Source organism: Microtus ochrogaster, chromosome 16 (genome assembly GCF_000317375.1).
Source record: "Microtus ochrogaster isolate Prairie Vole_2 chromosome 16, MicOch1.0, whole genome shotgun sequence".
Classification (NCBI taxonomy): Eukaryota; Metazoa; Chordata; class Mammalia; order Rodentia; family Cricetidae; genus Microtus; species Microtus ochrogaster.
In genome coordinates this window covers 1,869,108-1,887,815 of record NC_022018.1, presented here as the reverse complement: position 1 = coordinate 1,887,815, position 18,708 = coordinate 1,869,108, and the positions used below count along the sequence as shown (strand labels likewise).

At 43.0% G+C, this 18,708-nt stretch overlaps 1 protein-coding gene across 1 annotated transcript in view; it reads left to right on the top strand.

Annotated features, from left to right (window-relative positions):
- Positions 1-18,708, top strand: part of St8sia6 (ST8 alpha-N-acetyl-neuraminide alpha-2,8-sialyltransferase 6) — a 131,005-nt gene that overhangs the window by 51,595 nt on the left and 60,702 nt on the right. The window contains exon 3 of the mRNA XM_005354635.2: positions 11,722-11,814. Within this exon, the coding sequence (XP_005354692.1) occupies positions 11,722-11,814 (93 nt within the window). The remainder of the gene's footprint in view (positions 1-11,721; positions 11,815-18,708) is intronic.

Below are 18,708 nucleotides of genomic sequence, written 5' to 3'. Positions count from 1 at the left end.
AGTGCACATCTGTACACAGCCACTATTGTAGGAGTGCACAACTATACACACAGTCACTATTGTAGGAGTGCACAACTATACACAGAGTCACTATTGTATGAATGCACATCTATAATTCCAACAGACAGGGGTTGGAGGGAAGAAGCATCTATGTCTGAGGGTAGCCTGAGCTAAATAGTATGTTTGAGACCAGTCTACACAACAAACATAAGGAACATAAGGGGGAAAACCGAGATATCTTCTCATTGATGTCTTGTCTCAACGACTGATTCTCCAAGATTGAGTGAAAAACTATTCAGTTAGTACAGAAATTCACTCATGTGGATGAGAACATGCTGATTATCATTATAGAGACAAGATGGATGCTTCAGTGTGGACATAACTGACATCAGACAATATCTCCAGTCCTTGCACCCTGTGATGACTTTTCAAAGGTGACCTGCATCCTCTAGCTGTCATCAAGATTTTGCATAATAGACATTTAAGGGCTGCATCCATACAGCCAGATTCCATGCAGGGCTGCCTGAAGGTTTGCCTTGATGCAGAGCTGCTGGGAGACCAAGCCTTGTAGCTGAGTCAGAAAAGCAATTACGTTGTGTTCTCAGCATGCAAGACACCTCTTACACTATTTTCTTTGTTGTGCTTTTTCATATGGAAAGAAAGATCTCCAGTTAGTGACATGTGATTTAGCTCATTTTACTCTCATGATTTTCAAGTTATTTTATTGCTTTTCCACCAACATTGCACTTCAGCTGTAAGAAGAATCTCTCACATTACTGGTGTGTGAAGTCTTGCTGTAAGCTGTGTATTAGCAACCTTTCGGATCGCTGTGATACCCGACAATAGCAACTTAAGGAGGAAAGGTTCATTTGGGGTCACAGTTGGAGAGTTCAGGGGTTGTGGCGGGAAACTTGAGGTGGAAACACATTGTACCCGCAGTCAGGAAGCAGAGACTCAGAGAGGCTTATGTCTAGATTACTTTCTCCTTTTCAGCCAATTCAGGACCCCAGTCCATGGAATGGTTCCCCGCATTGGCCTAGATCTCTCAAATCAGATAATCCTCTGCAGACATGCTCAGGTTCAGCACGTTTTCCTGTGGTTCTTATAAATCCTATCAAGTAGGCAACCATTTTTTTGTTTGTTTGTTCTTTTAAGACACAGTTTCTCTGTGTAACAGCTATAACTGTCCTGGAACTCACTTTGTAGAGCAGGCTTACCTCGAGACTCACAACGATCGGCCTGCCTCTGCCTTCAGAGTGCTGGGATTAAAGCCATGCACCAGCACCACCAGGTGGCACCAATTTTTAACCATCATGGGCTATTAACAAAGAGACTATGAAGGCAGAAGAACTTGACTTTGAGACTTTTAAGACCTTGTTACCCAACTCACTCTCTCAGTCCAAGAGATTGGCACAACCTGGGAGTCTACTAGAAATGCAATACCTTAGGTCCCACCCCCATTTACTAAACCAAGATTTGTATATTTTGTAAACATTTCCAGGAGACACTAGGGCTTGATGCAGTTGGAGATGCTCCACTTAAAGAGGCAGGCAGCCCAGTGATGAACTGTGCAGTATGCATTGCTGTTCCTGAATGCCACTTACTATGTGGATCTCCCACTCCCGGGACCGTGCTGAGCCTTTTTATGAATTATCTCTTACAGGCTTTGCATTGCTTCCATGTGAGAGACACTATTATCCCCAGATAGAGAAAGGTTAAATAACTTTCCTTAGGTTAATGGTGCGATGTGTAGCAGAATAGAGATGGGAATTAGTGTCTTCTCAACACCAGTGTTAATCTTGCTCACCCACTCTGTTTATTCAGAAATGACTCCAGCATGCTTGTGCAGGGCATTAAAAGGTAATTTTTATAAGAAGGCAAGAACACATCTCACACAGATATGAGAACGGACACTGTAAAGGTTCTGTGTAACGTGTCAGTGAGGACACTTGTGAGATGTTATAGCTGATTTAAGAAGAGTTTATACAACTGACACATTTATCAACTAGGAAGAGCCATGAGTGTGAAGACAAGGCAAAGCCAATGTGTATGTATGGCAGGGATGTCTCTCCATCGGAAATAATTCCTCTGCGAACCTATGAACAAGAATGCTTTTGTGTTGCCATTGTTATCTACAAAGTGAAAAAACGGCTCCAAGAAACAAAACTATTCATGACAATGTTGTAATGGTGAAGCAGATTTTATTTCCATACCTACCACAGTAGATGTTATTCCTGGAGCTTTGTAGTAGACAAACACAGCTTCAACTCCAGGGAAGGAAAAGCAAAAATTTATAACTAGAAACCAGGATATGTATGTGTGTATATATATATATGTGTGTGTGTGTGTGTGTGTGTGTGTGTGTGTGCATGTGTTGTTGGGGTGGGGATCTATTATTAGGGGGAAACAGGCTCTAGTACAGGATTTTGCTGAAGGCAGATCTGAGGGATCAAATATTCTAGTTGCTTCTCTGTTGCTCTCATAAAAGACTAACCAAAAGGACCACAGGTGAGAGAACATTTATTTGACTTATACTTCCAGATCACTTTCCATCATTGAGGGAAATCGGGGTAAAAAATCAAGGCAGGAACACAAACCAGAAGCCATGGACGAAGGCTGCATGCTGGCTCACCCACAGGCTTAGGCTCAGTTTCTTGTGTAGCCCAGGACTTGCTTAGGGATGGTGCTGCCCACAGTGTACAGGGCCCTCTTCTAGCAAGTACTAATCAAGACAACTTCCCACAGACTTTCTCACAGTCCAGTCTCATCTGAGAAAAGGTCAGTGGAGACCCCCTTCTCAGGTGACTCTAGGCTGTGCCAAGTTGGCAGTTAAAGCTGACTAAGACAGTCCAATGTCTTTGTGCTGGATGACAGTGGACACAGATAGCTATTGGTCCTTCAAGCTTCTATTCTTATTGTCTAAGCGAGAAAGGAAACAACAAGGTACAGAAAGAATTGTCTCAGTCACTGTTCTGTTGCAGTGAAGAGACACCATGACCAAGGTAGCCCTTATAAAGGAAGACATTTAATTAGAGGCTTACTTAGCGTTTCAGAGGCTTAGTCCATTATTATCATGGCAGAGAGCATGGCGCCTTGCAGGCAGATGCTACAGCAACACCTGAGAGCCTCATCCTGATTATCAGGCAGAGAAAGGGAGACTGGGCCTGATGTGGACTTTTGAAACCTCAAAGTCGTTGACATACTTCTTCTAACAAGGCCATACCTCCTATTCCTTGTAATGCTTTCAAACAGTCCCAATCCCTGGTGACCAAGCATTCAATTATATGAGCCCATGGGGGCCTCTCTTACTCAAACAACTACAGAAGAACAGGGCTCCTTCTCTGAACGTTTGCTTTGATATTTGGGTAGGAATGTGCTATTTGTCCAACTCTGCCACAACATTTTAGCAACTAAGCCACTTTCTAGACCCAACATTTTATTTTTCTAAGTTCATCCTTGCATACATTTTGCTTTTTTAAGATCTTGGTTACATTAATGTTTGTTCTATAGTTTATTTTATCCTTTTTGTACATTTTATAGGGTTTTTAAATTAACTTTTATCTGGACTACATATTTATTAGTAATGTGTTTTGATGATTTTTTATTTTAAAATATTATAAAATATTGTCATTTTACTAAAAAAAAGCTGACTAAGACAATGGACAATGAGTTTGAGGAGATACTGAGTATACTCAGTTAGAATGTGGGGTGCAGAATCGCCTGGCTGAGCAAGGTTATTGCTAGAGTTGGGCCCTTAAGGGCATGTCCTGCAGTTGGAGCTCCTTGAGCAGAGTTCAGGATAAGGCATAACAGAGTTTGATCAAAAAGAGAACCCTGTAACCCCATAAACTCAGAAGAGATTTAGGAAGGATGGGAATGTGATGCTCAGTGAAAAAGTGCTCCCTTGAAGGAGTGGAGTAGTGGGGTGGCTGAGCACACAGTATCATTTGGTGGCAAGAGATGGCCAGTTGGGGCTCTGTCTCCCCTATTATTTGGTGATTTCATTTAGATTGCCTTTATATAGGTATACATTTTAGGAAGCTTCTATTGAATTAGGTTTTCATACCATGACTCCAATGGCCCTTGATTCTTAGCTGTCTCTCCCTGTGCTCTCTCCACTTTCCTTCTCTTCCCTTCCCCTCAGTTCCAGCCTCCCTTTCCCCTTCCATCCATAGCTCTCTATTCGATTTCCCTTTTCTATGGAGGTGCATCGCTCCCTCCCCAGTCACTTACTCTATGACTAACTTCTGTGGTTCTATGGATTGTAGTTTGGTTATTGTTGACAACATCCACAGCATATAAGTGAATATATACCATATTTGTCTTTCTGGATCTGGATTACCTCAGTTAGGGTGTTTTTTTTCCTCTAGTTCCATCCATTTACCTGTGAATTTCATGATTTCATTTTTCAAATGGCTGAGTCATATTCCATTGTATGAATATACTGAGTTGTCTTTATTCATTCTTATGTTGAGAGACATCTAGGTTGTTTCCAATTTCTGACTATTATGAATAGAACAGCCTTGAACATGGTTGAACAAGTAAGTGTCTCTGTGACAGGATGTAGGGACCTTTGGGTATATGCCCAAGAGAGGTATGCCTGGATCTTGATGTATGTTTATTCCCATCTTCCTGAGGAACCACCACACTGATTTCTACAGTGACTGTGTAAGTTTGCACTTCCACCATTAATAGGTGAGTGTTCCCCTTACTCCATATCCTACCAGCACAAGTTGTCATTTGTTTTATTGATCTTGGCCATTCCAACAACTGTAAGATGAAATCTCAAAGTAATTTTTTTCTTCAGACTATTAGATTCTTGTTTTGTTTTGCTTTGTTTTTCTGAGACAGGGTTTCTCTGTGTAGCCCTGGCTGTCCTGGAACTTGCTTTCTATACCAGGCTGGCCCCAAACTCACCAAGATACACCTCTCTGCCTCCTAAATTCTGGGATTAAAAAACTCAATCAGTTCAAAATAGTCTTGATTTGCAATTCCCTCTTGACTTAGGATGTTGAACACTTCTTTAAGTGTCTTTCAGCCATTTGAGTTTCCTCTATTGAGAATTCTCAGTTAAATCTATACTCCAATGTTTAATTGGGTTATTTGTTTTCTTGATTTTTATGTATTTTGGATATTAACTCTCAACTGATGTGTAGTTGTTAAAAATCCTTTCCCATTCTGTGGACTGCTGTTTCGTTCAAATGTCGGCCTCAAAGGAGCTGGGAAATGTGCTTTTTAGGGCTGAGCACTCAGTTGCTCCTTATGCTCAGCATCTTAAACAACCACTAGTCTATGCATTCACCACCACCATTGCCGAGTGAAGCTTCCTGGATTAAGGCAGAGAGTGACATATGTTTATGGGCGTAAACGTATATGGTTCGAAGACAGTTGGATGTCATATTAAGTTAGTTAGCAATAGTGTGTTATCTTCTGTATAGCGTGGGGCTTGTGATATCTCCAGCCCCAGGTTGTCACCAGATGTATAGTTTTAGGCATGGTTTCCTCCCATGGATCTTGTTCCAAATCCAATAAAAGAGTGGTTGGCTGCTCCCATAACTGTGGTACTACTATTTTGACTGGCAGATTGATATTACAGTTCATAGAGTCCATAGTTGTGTAAGTGTATGGATGGTTTTTCTCTCCATGTGACCATGAAAGTTAGCCAACAGGTTCAGTAGTAAGTTTGCTGTGTTTAGATCCCCCAATTCTGAATTATCTTGGCCTGATCCTCTGGGAGCTCCTTGAGAACTCTAAGATATAGACATCATGCAAACTAAATTTTATCTATAAATATGCAAATTATCTTACCCCTTTCTAAATAGCTTTACCTCCACACATTCATGTCAATATTCTTGATTTATAAATATGTTGGTACTGTGAACGCTTCCTTTAACTAGGTCCCTTATGAGCAAAATAAAATCTTTCATGTGTATAATTTTGTATATGCACAATAGTTTAGAATTTATAATTTTGAAAATGGTCTTTCCATAATGCGAATGTTCGAGATTACATCTTGATATCTGATTTACTAGTCAAGGGGTGGCTAATTAATCTTCATTGATGGCAAATGGAAACAGATAAGAGCCAAGTAAACAGAGATGATCTGCAGAATATTTAACAATTTAAGTTGCCAGCAGTGTTCATGTTTAAAAGAATAACTCTCTATCTACATTGTCATTTTAAAAGCAGTTCCCATATTTTGAATTAAATGCACAGATTCATGGTTTCTTGAAATTAATGTGATTATGGAAACTAGCTGGCTCCCATGCTGCAGTGTCAGATGGTGTGTGTGCATTTACTCGCTTGCTCGCTTGCCCCCCTCACCCCCGGCAGATGACTTGCACCAAGGCAACAATGTTATAGCTCTTTTCACTGTACCCTCTCAAGTGCCACCCATCTCTCAGGCACCTTGTGTGGACTCCACAAATAACTGGTGAATGACTGAGAAAAGAGAAAGATCAGGATCTGCCCCTCATCTTTGTGGGCACCGAGCCTCAATTTGATCTGGTTTTGAGTATGGGCATTTCAGAAGCAGTATTCATCAAGACACATATGAGGATGATATACAAGCCAGGACACTACTTTGTTAGTGGAGAGTAACCGACCACACAGTGTGCTGGGTGTTTGCTATGTTGGCTTCTCTGGAGGAACAGAACTGATGGAGTGAGAACTTGTTATAAAGATTTATCCGGTTGGCTTATACCAAAGGGACCAGTTAATCCAACAGTGATTGTGAGATGGAGAATCTGGGAACCTGGTAGCTGCTCAATCCACAACTCTGAGCCTTAGCAGTCTCAGGCTGGAGCTGGAGACCTTAAGAATTCCTGGAAGGCTCCCGTTTTCAGAAAAAGATGGCTTCTAATGTAAGCCAGACATGGGGGGTGACAGTGGCAACAGAAGGCTAGAAGCACTGACCAGCATGATGCAAGCACACAGAACTATTTCTTCCTTGAAGCTCTTTTTATCTAGGATTTCTGGAAAGCTCTGCCTGATCTAGGGGAGGATCTACTCCATTCATTTCACCCTTCCTACAAACACCCCCACAGATGGCCCAGGGGCTTCTCTCTTAGTTGATTCTAGTTCCTATCAAGTTGAAAATCAAGATTAATCATCACAACTGCCCTTCTCCTAACAAAAGCCTACATGGGGGTAGGGAAGCATACCATAAGAAATTTTCTTGATGATCTTAGACTCTAACTCGAAGGCTTAGAAGCAGGAACCAGGTCCTACCCGGCCTGAGTCCCAGCCACCAGCCAGCTTGTTAGACCCCTCCACACAGGGTTTTCTGTGAGCGATCTACATGCTGTCCTGTCTTCTCGCTCTTGGATGAAGAAAGAATATTAGAAACGTTTAACTAAAATATTCATTCTTTGAGCTTTCTGTTTTTAGAAACCATTCTCCGACTATTATTAATGCATCCATTCCTCCGAGAGAGCAAAATTGATCAGACTTTAAGCTTTATGTTGTGGCACCCATTATGTTACCATAAATAGAGCGTCGCTGTACTTGGCATTCTGGAGAGCCTTACATGCAGATTGTTCCTTGGGATATTTTCCTTGGCTGGGGTAATGATTGCATGATTGCATGATTACAGGTCCCACTCAGAAGGTGACATTAATTCTGTGCTGTAGAGGTCTTGGTGGATACCGAGTACCAGTGGCAGTGTTCTGCAGATTTGTGGAACATCGTTCCCTTGAGAGATATTCTCCGCGTTATCAGACTTGTACTGTTTATTGCTTGGCCAAAGCCAGTGCAGTATCCCAGCTTCTTGCTTCTCTGCTGAAATCCCACCAGGTGGATTTGTAAAATGGTCACTTTCAACTCAAGGATGACTTATAAAAACAGATGTTTCACAAAAGCCCGCCATCTATAGACGTAACACCGATAGAAGAAAAGCTTCATTTTGCCTCTTCTCCCCTAAGTCTTGTTAAAGAGTTCTTCCTCTTGGACACTGAAGCAATGACAATGTGCCTAAAGGCTTGTTTGCTGGCACAAAACAAACAAATTCTATTATTAAGTAATAAAGGCAGTCAGAATTCATGGTATAAGACTTGCAGGGAATGGAGGGAAAGAGAAATTTGTATCATTTAGTGTTCAGTAAACTATCATTAAACTCATAGTCAAAGGCCAGCCAGCTAGATGGCTGATGTTTTGGGCTACATGTCCCAAGGGGAAAGATTTGGAGCGGAGAAGTAGCATGATGAGATCAAAAGCACATGTGAGACAGCCCACTGTGGAGCAATGAGAATAGGTGAAGGAAAGGAAGCCTGTGCCGAGGTTAGGGAGAGCAGGCAGGTGGCGAAGGTGGGAGACCCACAGGCAGTGTACAGAACAGCACCTGTAGCTGAGTGCCCGTCATGACCTTAGACAGTGCCAAGACATACAGAGCAGCCCAGGAAAGACGCTGCGAAAGGGCTCTGACTGTGGGTGGAACCAGATTTTGCTGCCAGTTGGGAAGCGGAGGAGAGGTCTCCTTTGACTTAGTGATGCTTTCTGAGAGCCAGGCAGCGAATTTATAAACAGAGAAGAAGGGCAGCGGTGGCTTGCTATTAGAATAGGCAATAAAGTGAGGGGGGCGGCAAAGTGAGTTATTTTGCTTTTGATTTTGAGATAGTAGTGACTTGATCATGGCAATGGCAGACAGCATTTGGCGGGGAAGGACCCTATCTCAGAGGCGACGCAGTGGGATGGGCGGCAGGTGCATTGTCATTATCTCAGAGAGGAGGTCTTTCTTTCAGATGGAAGGTCAGGACTGACAGCTATGGATTAATCACACCCAGCAGCACCGTGTCCTCTGAAACAGGCAGCGTGATTGAGTGCCATGTGGGAAGGGCAGTGAATGGTCAAGACAGTAGGAGATCTGAATGTGTAGAGCGCTCCCTGAGGGAACTGGGGTTTGAAATAGAATTGCTAAGGCCTAGCAAATTGGACACTATGGATTTATCAAGTCACCAGTCCTATGGGCCTCAGGTCGAGGGATATCCATGATTGGCGCTTTATTTCTTCAGTCACTTCTTTTGCAAGCTGTGGGGGGCTGTCAGTGGAGGAAGGAATCAGGGTGCTGACAAGTCGTGACAGATGTGCTAAATGCTACAGACGCACAGAGACAGGTGAGCAGGGCTTGCAGAGGAACACTGGCAAGGAGGACCATTGTTGTCATCTCTGCTTGTTGCTTTGGGAAGCATTAAAATCTAAATTAGTCTCCAAGTTGTAGCACAGTTGAGAGAATCACTGTGCTACCCAGGACGTGTCTCTCTGGTGGTGGACGGGGAACTGTGGCAGGGATGCTTGCTGTGAGGTTTGGTCAGGAATATATGAGCCCATAATTTTCTGTTTTAAATAATTTGGTAAAAAATTTACATCAGAAAATTGCAGTGAACTGGAATTAAACAGCAATATTAAGAACTCAGAGGGGACAAAACCAGAACTCATACTTGGAGCTTGCAGAGTCTACCCTTGGGGTTTGGGGTGGTTCAGACAGCGCCTGGAAGTCCTCTGGATCCTGTTCCTCTTTCTCTCTCTTCCCCAGTGACTCAGACCACACTGAACTAGTGCCAGGTGGATATTTCCTTATTTGTCTCTTAAAATGAGATTCGGATAGCAGACTGTGGTGCCATTTGCTTCTGTGGCTTGCCATAGCCGAGACTGTTTTCACCCCCACCCCTATTGATACCAGTCCTTTGGGGTGGACTATTCTGACCAGATCTTGCTGGAGAAAGGTAGATGGGGGTCAGCTTATACACCCTCCCTCTTGACCCATGGCAACCTCTGGTTTTACCAGCTGCTCTGACTCAGAGCTTTTGGAGTTTCTACTTTTATCTTGATTGCTCCCTTTCTCTGTTCCTTTTGACTTATCAGAAAGTTGCCCGCCAATCAGACGTTAAGGAGGACTCACCATCACAGCCACTCTGGGCTGCATGCTAACCTCTAAGACAGTATCTGTCTGCCAGTTATGAGTTTTCTCACTTCAGAGCTTATAAGGTTTTTGGTTTCTTCTTTCCGAGTGTCTTAGAAAGGTAGAGGAAAAGGAAGAAACTAAAGGTTTTGAATGAAAAAAAGGGTCAGAGAGACACAGAAGGCAAAGGAAACTAGAAGGCCCCTGTCTGTTCTCTGGGGATTGAGTGACTCCCTGCAGACAGAGGGATCTGTAGCCCCTCTGGTGATGAAATACTGACTGGCCTGAGAACAGATTTCAATGATGATTTTAGAGCAAGAACAAACAGTTATCTGATAGCTTCTGTGTGTCGGGTGTTTTCATAATACCCTGTTTAATCCCCTTAGCTACTTTATTGGGAAGAATTAAGAAAGAAAAACTCTCAGGCTGAAGGCTGAGGTCAGAGTGAAGCCCAGAAGGCAAGGTCAGCTCCACTAACTCCAAGGACCTCACTCACTTCTCCAGACTCCATTCTCATGCTGTGTCTGATACTCTCAACTGATTTGCATACAGTCTGCCTGGTTTGTGGCTGGGCAAAGCTGGTTTTGTTTATTAAGAAGTTCTCCAGTACAAGGAAAGGTATATGAGACAGTTCTGTTGGCACCTGGTTGTCACTGGTCCACAATTGAGCATTACAAAGCCATTGTAATTCAAAGCATCACTGACTGGGTAATTCACTTCATTAGTGGTGCTGCCTGAATAAAACACACAACAAATTAGAGATAACCAAATGCTTAGGAGCGCGATAATACATCCGAATACTGCAGGAAGTGCTGTTAGGGAAAGTGAGGGGGGGAAAGGAAGTGGTGGGGGAAGAAAGGTCAGACAACTTGGGGGAATCAGTTCTCCCCCTCCACCACGTATTCCAAGAACTGAAATCAGGTCACCAGGCTGGGAGCCATCTTTCTGGCCCAGGTAACCCACACCCAGTAATGTTAGAAAGCACCTCTGAGAAATAGTGTGGAGTTAGTCATGAACCTTTCTTGTTTATCTCTTTACCTTCATGTCCCTTCTCTCTTGCCTCTCATACCCAGGGAATAAAGAGATGCAGTCTGTCTATCTTTATCTAAATCTTAAGTCTGTTTGCTTGGCTCCTCTCTGGTGGACCCAGACACAGTGTGTCTCCACTGAACACCGTGTCCGTGACCCTCACTGTGTCTAAGAGTCAGTTAGTTTAACATGCCTGTGTCCATGAGACTGTTTTTATTTCTGGGAGTCATTTAATCAGCATGTATGTGTCCATGAGGCTTGTCACATGCAAGAGTCCGTTTCCTTAGTCTTTATGCTGTGCTTGTGGTTTGTTTATGTTCCACCGCTGATTTCTCTGAGTTCATAGAAGTAAGCATGTGGGGCTTGGTACAAGAATCAGAGGCCGGTTCCACCTGAGTTCTTTATGGAAAAAAACATTAATTTCCTGTGTGTCTCTGGGCTTTGTACCCAAGACGGTTACTAACAAAATATAGGCTATTTACATATGGTGATTAGACCACTCAGCATCTTCTTCATTATGAAGACTAACTTGGAAATACAAAAGAAGAGAAAGAAATGAAAATGCAATGCCTTTAACACGACTTCTTTTCATTTCGACTTTATTATGTAGCTTGTAAAAATTTAGACCCACCAAAGGCAAAAACATCAATTTCCTTTTCCAGGGAGAAATTCAATAATGTATTGAAGATCAGACTTCATTTTGATATACACCTTATCAATTAAATCTGATTTTTGTTAATAATCTTACATTCTTTCATTTTAAATCAGTCTTTTTTTTATTCTCTTTCACAAAACAGCACATATCTGCAGCATGAGACAACACCCCAAGTAACAGAAAAATGCAAAACTCTGCAACATGACTTGAAGTCTTTGTCTAACAAGACGAAACGGTAAGTTCCACTCTTCACATCCAATTTCAAGTAAGCGTTTTGTATTCAAAGCGTTCCGAAGCGTATTTGAAATCATTTGCAAAATAAGGCTGTGCTCATTTCAGGATTGTTGGCTCTGAAACTGTTTCCCTGTTGAGGAGGATGGGGGCAGGACAGACGGTACAGAGAAAGACTGTCCCCTGTGCCCTGGCTATAGGACTCAGCGATCTGCCCTGGAGCCACCTTTATTAAACACTATGTATTCTAGCTGGAATTTAAAGCCCGCACACGCTTCTGAATTTGATGTGTGGCTGAGGCATTATTCAGGGAAAAATGCTCACTTGAACAAAATTTTGCTTACAATATCAAGCTAATGGTTTACCTCTGGCCTCAGTGGGGTTCACTCATCACTCACTGACTGGAGCTTACAATCTCCAGTTTCCAATAATCTACTACACCCTCTCCTTCAAACTAGGGCAAAGTCAAGCCAAGATCTCTGCACTTGATGCACGGAAGAGGCATTGATAGCCTGAGAGTCTGGTCACCGCTTGAGTCATAGCTGGGAAGACTAACCGTGCCGGAGTGAGGTCCTGCACGTGAAGCTTGGAGCTGGGCTGTGCTTGTAATTCCCCTTAAGGAGGCTGGACATATACCTCAAGTATAGGGGCTTGTTTAACACACACAGAGTCCTAGGTTCAACCCCAGTACTGCCCAAAAAAGAAAGAAGTGTGTGTGGGTAGGGGAATCATGGGAGGAAGTGTTCTAATTTTCATTTTGCTATGTGCTCGGCTGACAAGGGGCCGGGAAGAGTAACAGGTAAGAGATGGAGCCGATTTCCTCCCAGGAGTGTGTTCCAGGGAGACTGACCCAGGGTCCTTCCTTTCTAGAGAGACTGACCCAGGATCTGTCTACATCTTTCCTCCCATTCTTTTGTTAATGCGCCCTCTTGCTTTTCAATTATAACAATGGTGCTGGGGAAGGAAGGAGTTGAGCAGGTAATCCACGTTCTCTCTTCCCTGAGTGTGTGGGAGGCTGGCCCGAGAAGAGAAACCAAGGTAGGTGGCCTGGTCCTGTCTACTTGACAATTGCACCTTGGGACAAGCCAGTTTAGGACTTTTACTTAATGCATCGAACTCCCCAGCAGACTGCTTCCTGAGTAAGGTAGAGCTGAGGGTTACCCAGGATCCAGGAGGCAAGGCCCCTTGGAGAATGCAATGCAAGCTGGGCACTTGGGTATGACAGGGAGATGACTCACAATGGTGCCTGCTGTGTGAAGACTCTCGTGCCCTCATATAGAGTTCTCATTGACTGTTCTAGAGCAGGTCCACCAAGGGAAGGCAGGACCAACTCGGCAACACTTGATGTTCCATGCCTCTTTTTGTTGTGTCTGAGTCTGCTGACTACCACGATCCTTGAAATTACTAAAAAGCATAATCATGTTAGGCCTCTGAGTTGATCTGTTTGGACAGCCTAATTCTGTACAAGGGATGGACTATTAGGGACATACCTTCTTTTTCTTCAGACCCAGATGATGAGTGCTAAGCTTGCTGGAGAAATAGCCCATGCTGTGTGACCTCTCTGCTACAGTCAATGCTCTGCTCACGCTTGTAGCCTGTAATAGCTCTCCAGCTTTTGGCCATCTTTGTTCAGAAAGTTGGACCTACACAATCTTCATCAGCAGGCTCTGGGATCTTTTACTGTTTGCTTATTTGTTGGATTTGAACATATGGGAACATGCATAAGGGATCAAGAAGAGGGAGCAAGGGAAAGGAGTGTTCTCCATGCAATACCATAATGCCATTCCAAGTTTCCAGGTGAACTATAACACAGCATTGGAAAAAGTATGAACATGACTTTAAAACCTCTCTCTCTCTCTCTCTCTCTCTCTCTCTCTCTCCTTTCTTTCTCTTTTCTCATCCCTCCCCTCTTTCTGTGTGTGTCTCCCCCTCCCTTCCTCTCCCTCCCTCCTCATTGCCCTCTCCCTTCAACTCAGTACATTGTTAACAGTCCCTGTAATCTGACCTCACCCTTAAGAAAAGTTCTTTCTATAAAACTTTAAATTACACAGTTTGTCTTCCCTATGGGTCCTGCAATGGCTCTAGTTTACCGTAGATGGATTGGAACACCTGTGTCAAGACTTCTCACCCCGTCCAGCCCACTCACTGGACTCAGACTGGCTCGCACATTGTAGATGGCACTTTACCTCTGTTTTGATCCTGTGGGACCTGCTGTGTTGTAGTTTGGCCTGTGGATGTTACAAGGCTTTGGTTTGCATTTCCAGAGAGACTCTCAACTCTAAGCCCTTTGTGGTTCCCTTCGCATATCAGACACATGATGCTAAGAAAGAAGAAAACTACGAGAAGAAAACATTGCCCTTTGTTCCAGCATGCCCCATAGCAATCTCTGTAGCCTCCTCTCAAATACACATCAGCAGACGGCTCTTGCCTCTGAGAGTCTTTCTCACTGATCTTGTTCAGTTTTGCTATTTGAAGTCCCCAGGGGAAGGATGATTTGTACCTACACTTCCCGGGAAAGTACTGAGTCAGCAGGGAGATGTTCACTAATGTTGATCTGAGGTGGGGGAATGGACGATCTGGGTAGGTAGCACTGAGCAGTCAGCTACAGCAGGCTAATGAGAATGACCCAGCACATGCTCTCCTGTGCGTATCCTCGCTCTCACCCTGTTGTCTGGGGCTTGATGGCAAGCCCTTTCCTAACTGCTCTTCTAGGCTTTGCCTCCCTCCCACTACGCACACAGTTTCAGCTAGCCCATATAATGAGCCTGTGCTAGGATTCTGTGCAGCAAAGGTCTCGGGAGCAGAGACAAATGGCCCACTGCTCGTAAAGTGTTATTCTTGCACACGGGAGACTAATTTCTTTTTCGGTTGTATTGTCTTTTGTCAGGAATTGTACATTCTACAACCAGGGGACAATTAGGAAACTTGCAGGGGACAATTGGGAAAGCAACTCAGTGTATGGTGATAAAAAAAAAGCAATTTCATTTTCTTAGAAATAATTATTTAGCCCTATTTTTGTCATGGTCTGTTAAAGACTTAGAATTTTCTTTTTCATTGGGCAATTTGTTCCTTTCAGGTTGCTAAAATAGGGTTTAGGAGACAGAGTTACAGTGGGAGAAGAGAAAAAAACCACTCTTTTTTTCTGCCTAGTGTTGATTACATTTTTGAATAAAAGAATTAAGCAGTAGAATTAGTATAATCAGTAGAATGAGTCTTATGCACGGCAGTCTATCTCTGTGTGTGTGTGTGTGAGAGAGGGGGGGGGACTTCTTAGTGAGGTTGTATGGACATGTGCATGCATTCACATACATATGCATGGCGGTCAGAGGCAGGTGTTCAGTGTCTTGTCAGTCACTCTCCAGTCCCAGTCTGAGACAAGGTCTCTCACTGAGCCTGAAGCTCATCACTTTGCTAGTCGGTTTGGCTGACTATGTGCTTTGGGGATACGTCTAGCTCCTCCTCTCCCTGTAACTGGGGTTCAGGCATACAACACCTCTCCTGATTTTTAGGAGGATTCTGGAGCTAAGCACACGTGGCCTTCATGCTTGCACAGCAGGCACCTTGCCTACATCCCCAGCCCCAAGATGCTTTATTCTCTGTTTAAAACCACGATCTCCAAGGTGAGCAGAGCCTTGTTTTGAGTTTGGCCTCTCATGCCTGTATATAAATTAATTGCTTCTTCAGCATTTATGGAATAAGTAATTTATTAAGTCTGCAAATTAACTTATTAAATCTGGAAAAATATTTCCTGTACAATATAATCTGTAAATATTAAAAGTTAATCATACAGTAGAGAAGGTTTAACTCTTTGGATGCCAAGTTTCCTTAATGTGGCTCTTTCCATTGCTTTGGGCTTTTGCCTTTTTGGAATTGATTTTCTAACTGATCCCTTGCCCCTGACTGTCTCCTGGTTTCTCCAATATAATCTTTTTTTACTGGGTTTTTTTACAAATTGAAAATATTAAACTGTATTTAAAGTATAATCTTACATTGTTAGTTTCCCCATTTCTCAAGATGGCAAACTTATTATTTATAAATTTTTGCTTGTGTGTCTAGAAAAATGGTTGTCTGGCTATCCAAGCTGTCTAGTGTAGACTTTATTGCCTCAGACAAATGAAGGCATTTATCTCAGAGCAGTTGCTTCAAAGGCGCTGACCTAGGTAGAGTCTTAATTGTCCCTCTCTTGGTTCTTTTGACTCTGTTGTTATTAGTCAGATTTTCTTTGCTGTAACCAATACCAAAGACAAATCAACTTAAGAGAAGAAAAGGAACTCTGGGGTCACAGTTTTAGATGCTCTTGTACACGATTAGATAGATAAAAGCATTCATGCCTCTGGTGGGAAGGCAGCATGTTTTGGCAGAACAAAGATGTTTACCATCTGGCTGGAGTGCAAAGTCAAAGAGAATCCCACAATCTTCTTCAGAGGCTTACCTCCAGAAACCGTAAACTTACTATCAAACTCTAAACTAAAGGTTCTATCATTCTCAAGTGTGCCAAACTGGGGACTGAGCCTTTCACGTATGAGTTTGTGGGATGTTTAACATCCAAATGTAGCAAGTTTTGAACTTTCTCTTCTTTGTGGGTTCCGGACTCCCTCAACAAATGATAGTTATGTTTATTTAGTTTCCATTGTTTGCCAAGAATGATGGGCAACTCTAGTGAAATCTCGCAGAACTCAATGTCTTAATGGGAAATTCTTTCGCCTACTCACAGTGTTCAATCTTCCTTCCTGATGAGGGAGCTCCCATAGGAGTCTTCACCCTCAATATTGACCCGGTGATTCTGATAGTCACCTCTTACAGGCAATGCCCTGGAAAGACAAAGGAAAATCCTGTGCTCTGCATAGCTTATAGAAGACTCCAGTTCTACTCACATTCTACGGACTGCTTTGACTCAGTAGACTGCAAATGGGTTTGATGTGAGGTTGGTGTTCTGGATGTAGTGTCTGTCTGGGCAGCTGCTTGCAGCAAACATTTTTTCTATGTACAAGAATACTGCCACAGAGGTCAACCAGGCATCTCTACTCCATGTGTTTCCAGTAGCTTTGCCATTCTGATCATCCTAGAAATTATAGGCCTTGTCTTAGTTAGAGTCTCTATTGCTTCAATGAAACACCATCACCAACAGCAAGTTGGGGACAAAGGGACTTATTTTGCTTACACTTTCTTATCACAGTTCATCATTGAAGGAAGTCAGGACAGAAACTCAAACAGGGCAGGAACCAGGAGGCAGGAGCTGATGCAGAAGCCACGGAGAGGTGCCACTTCCTGGCTTGCTCAACATGGTTTGGTTAGCCTACTTCCTTATAGAAGCAAAGACCACCAGCCCAGGGATGTCACTACCCACAGTGGGCTGGGCCCTCCTCTATCAATCACTAATTAAGAAAATGACTTATTGCAGAATCCTGTGAGGGTATTCTCTTAATTGAGATTTGATCCTCTCAGATGACTTCAGCTTGTATCAAGCTGACATAAGCTACCCAGCACAGTCCTTCTATGGTATCTCTTCAAACGAAAAGATACCATTCTTTTAAGCAACAGCTTAGGCTGGGGATGTAGCTTATCGATAGAATGCTTCTCTCTCATGTGCAAGAAGCTCTGGGTTTGTTGCTAGTACAGCACATAAAATTGTGAGTAATGGTTAGAATCTCGGGACTTGGGTGGTAGGAATAAGTCAAGATTCTCCTCAGCTCTATAGGAAGACTGAGGCTAGCCTGGGCTAGAGACCCTGTCTCAAAAAAAAAAAAATAAAAGAAAGAAAGAAAGAAACAAAAGAAAAAAAGCAATCTGGACAGATGATTAAGTGGCTAAAAGCCCTGTCTGCTCATTCAGAAGGCCCTGGTCCCATCCCCCGGAACCACACAATGACTCACAAATGTTTCCAATTCCAGTCCCAGGGGATCCACCACCAGATGAACCCCAAGGGTACACAGACATACATACAGGCAAAATACTCAGATACACAAATCATAAGATAAAAGAATTTAAAAGCAATGTAAAAGTGTAAAAAAGAACCTTGCACAGCATTTGAATCTTTGAGCATTTTATGCAGCCTCTCTAGTGAGAGGATTAGTGGTCATCCTCAGAAGTAAGCGTAAGCCACTGCCTTGTAACTTTCCACAAAACCATCAAAGCGTGAAAGACCCACTTTGTATTCAGACAGTCTCCTGGAGTAAGGTACAATGCTCAGAATTATGATTCAGAATTTCTGTCTGGCACTGCGAGGCTGTGACTTGACCATACACTACCTAGTCAGTATATATGTTACTCTTATATGCCACTCTGTTTTCAATTACAGTAGAATTTTCTGAAGGATATCTCCTCCGTGGGACAGCATAAAGGTGCTTGTTAAGGGGGTGTGCATAGCAGGGTGAAATGTGAAGTGGATTGAAGACTGGCCCTAAAACTTTGTCATTCTTTATTACCCTGGAGAGAACAACATGACCTGAATTACTGTGTGAAAGGAGATGGTGTAAATTACAGCAGATCGGCCAGAGTGTGAGCATTTCACTTGACAGCCTGCTAACAAAGCAAGGATTCCTAAATCTCAACTTGTTTGGTGGAAGGAGAGATTGGTTTTAGTCATATGCAAGATCTTCCAAAATGGTAAATGACTTGTATCCCTTCATCTTTAAATCCACAGTGCCTTAGTTGCTTTTGAAGGTGACATACACAATTTTGTCTCTCTGTTCTTTTCCGACCTTTTAAACTAGCCCTTTCTTATTAGCTTTTAAGGACTCCAAAATCTGGCATGCCTTCTTGTCACTGGTGAAGAAAATTAAGTCAGAAACGGCAAGCGAAGACCAAAAAGCCTATCAACAAACAGAAAATAAGATTTGTAGCTTAAGAGACTAAAGAGATGGCTCAGTGGATACAAGGGCTTGCTGATCTTTTAGAA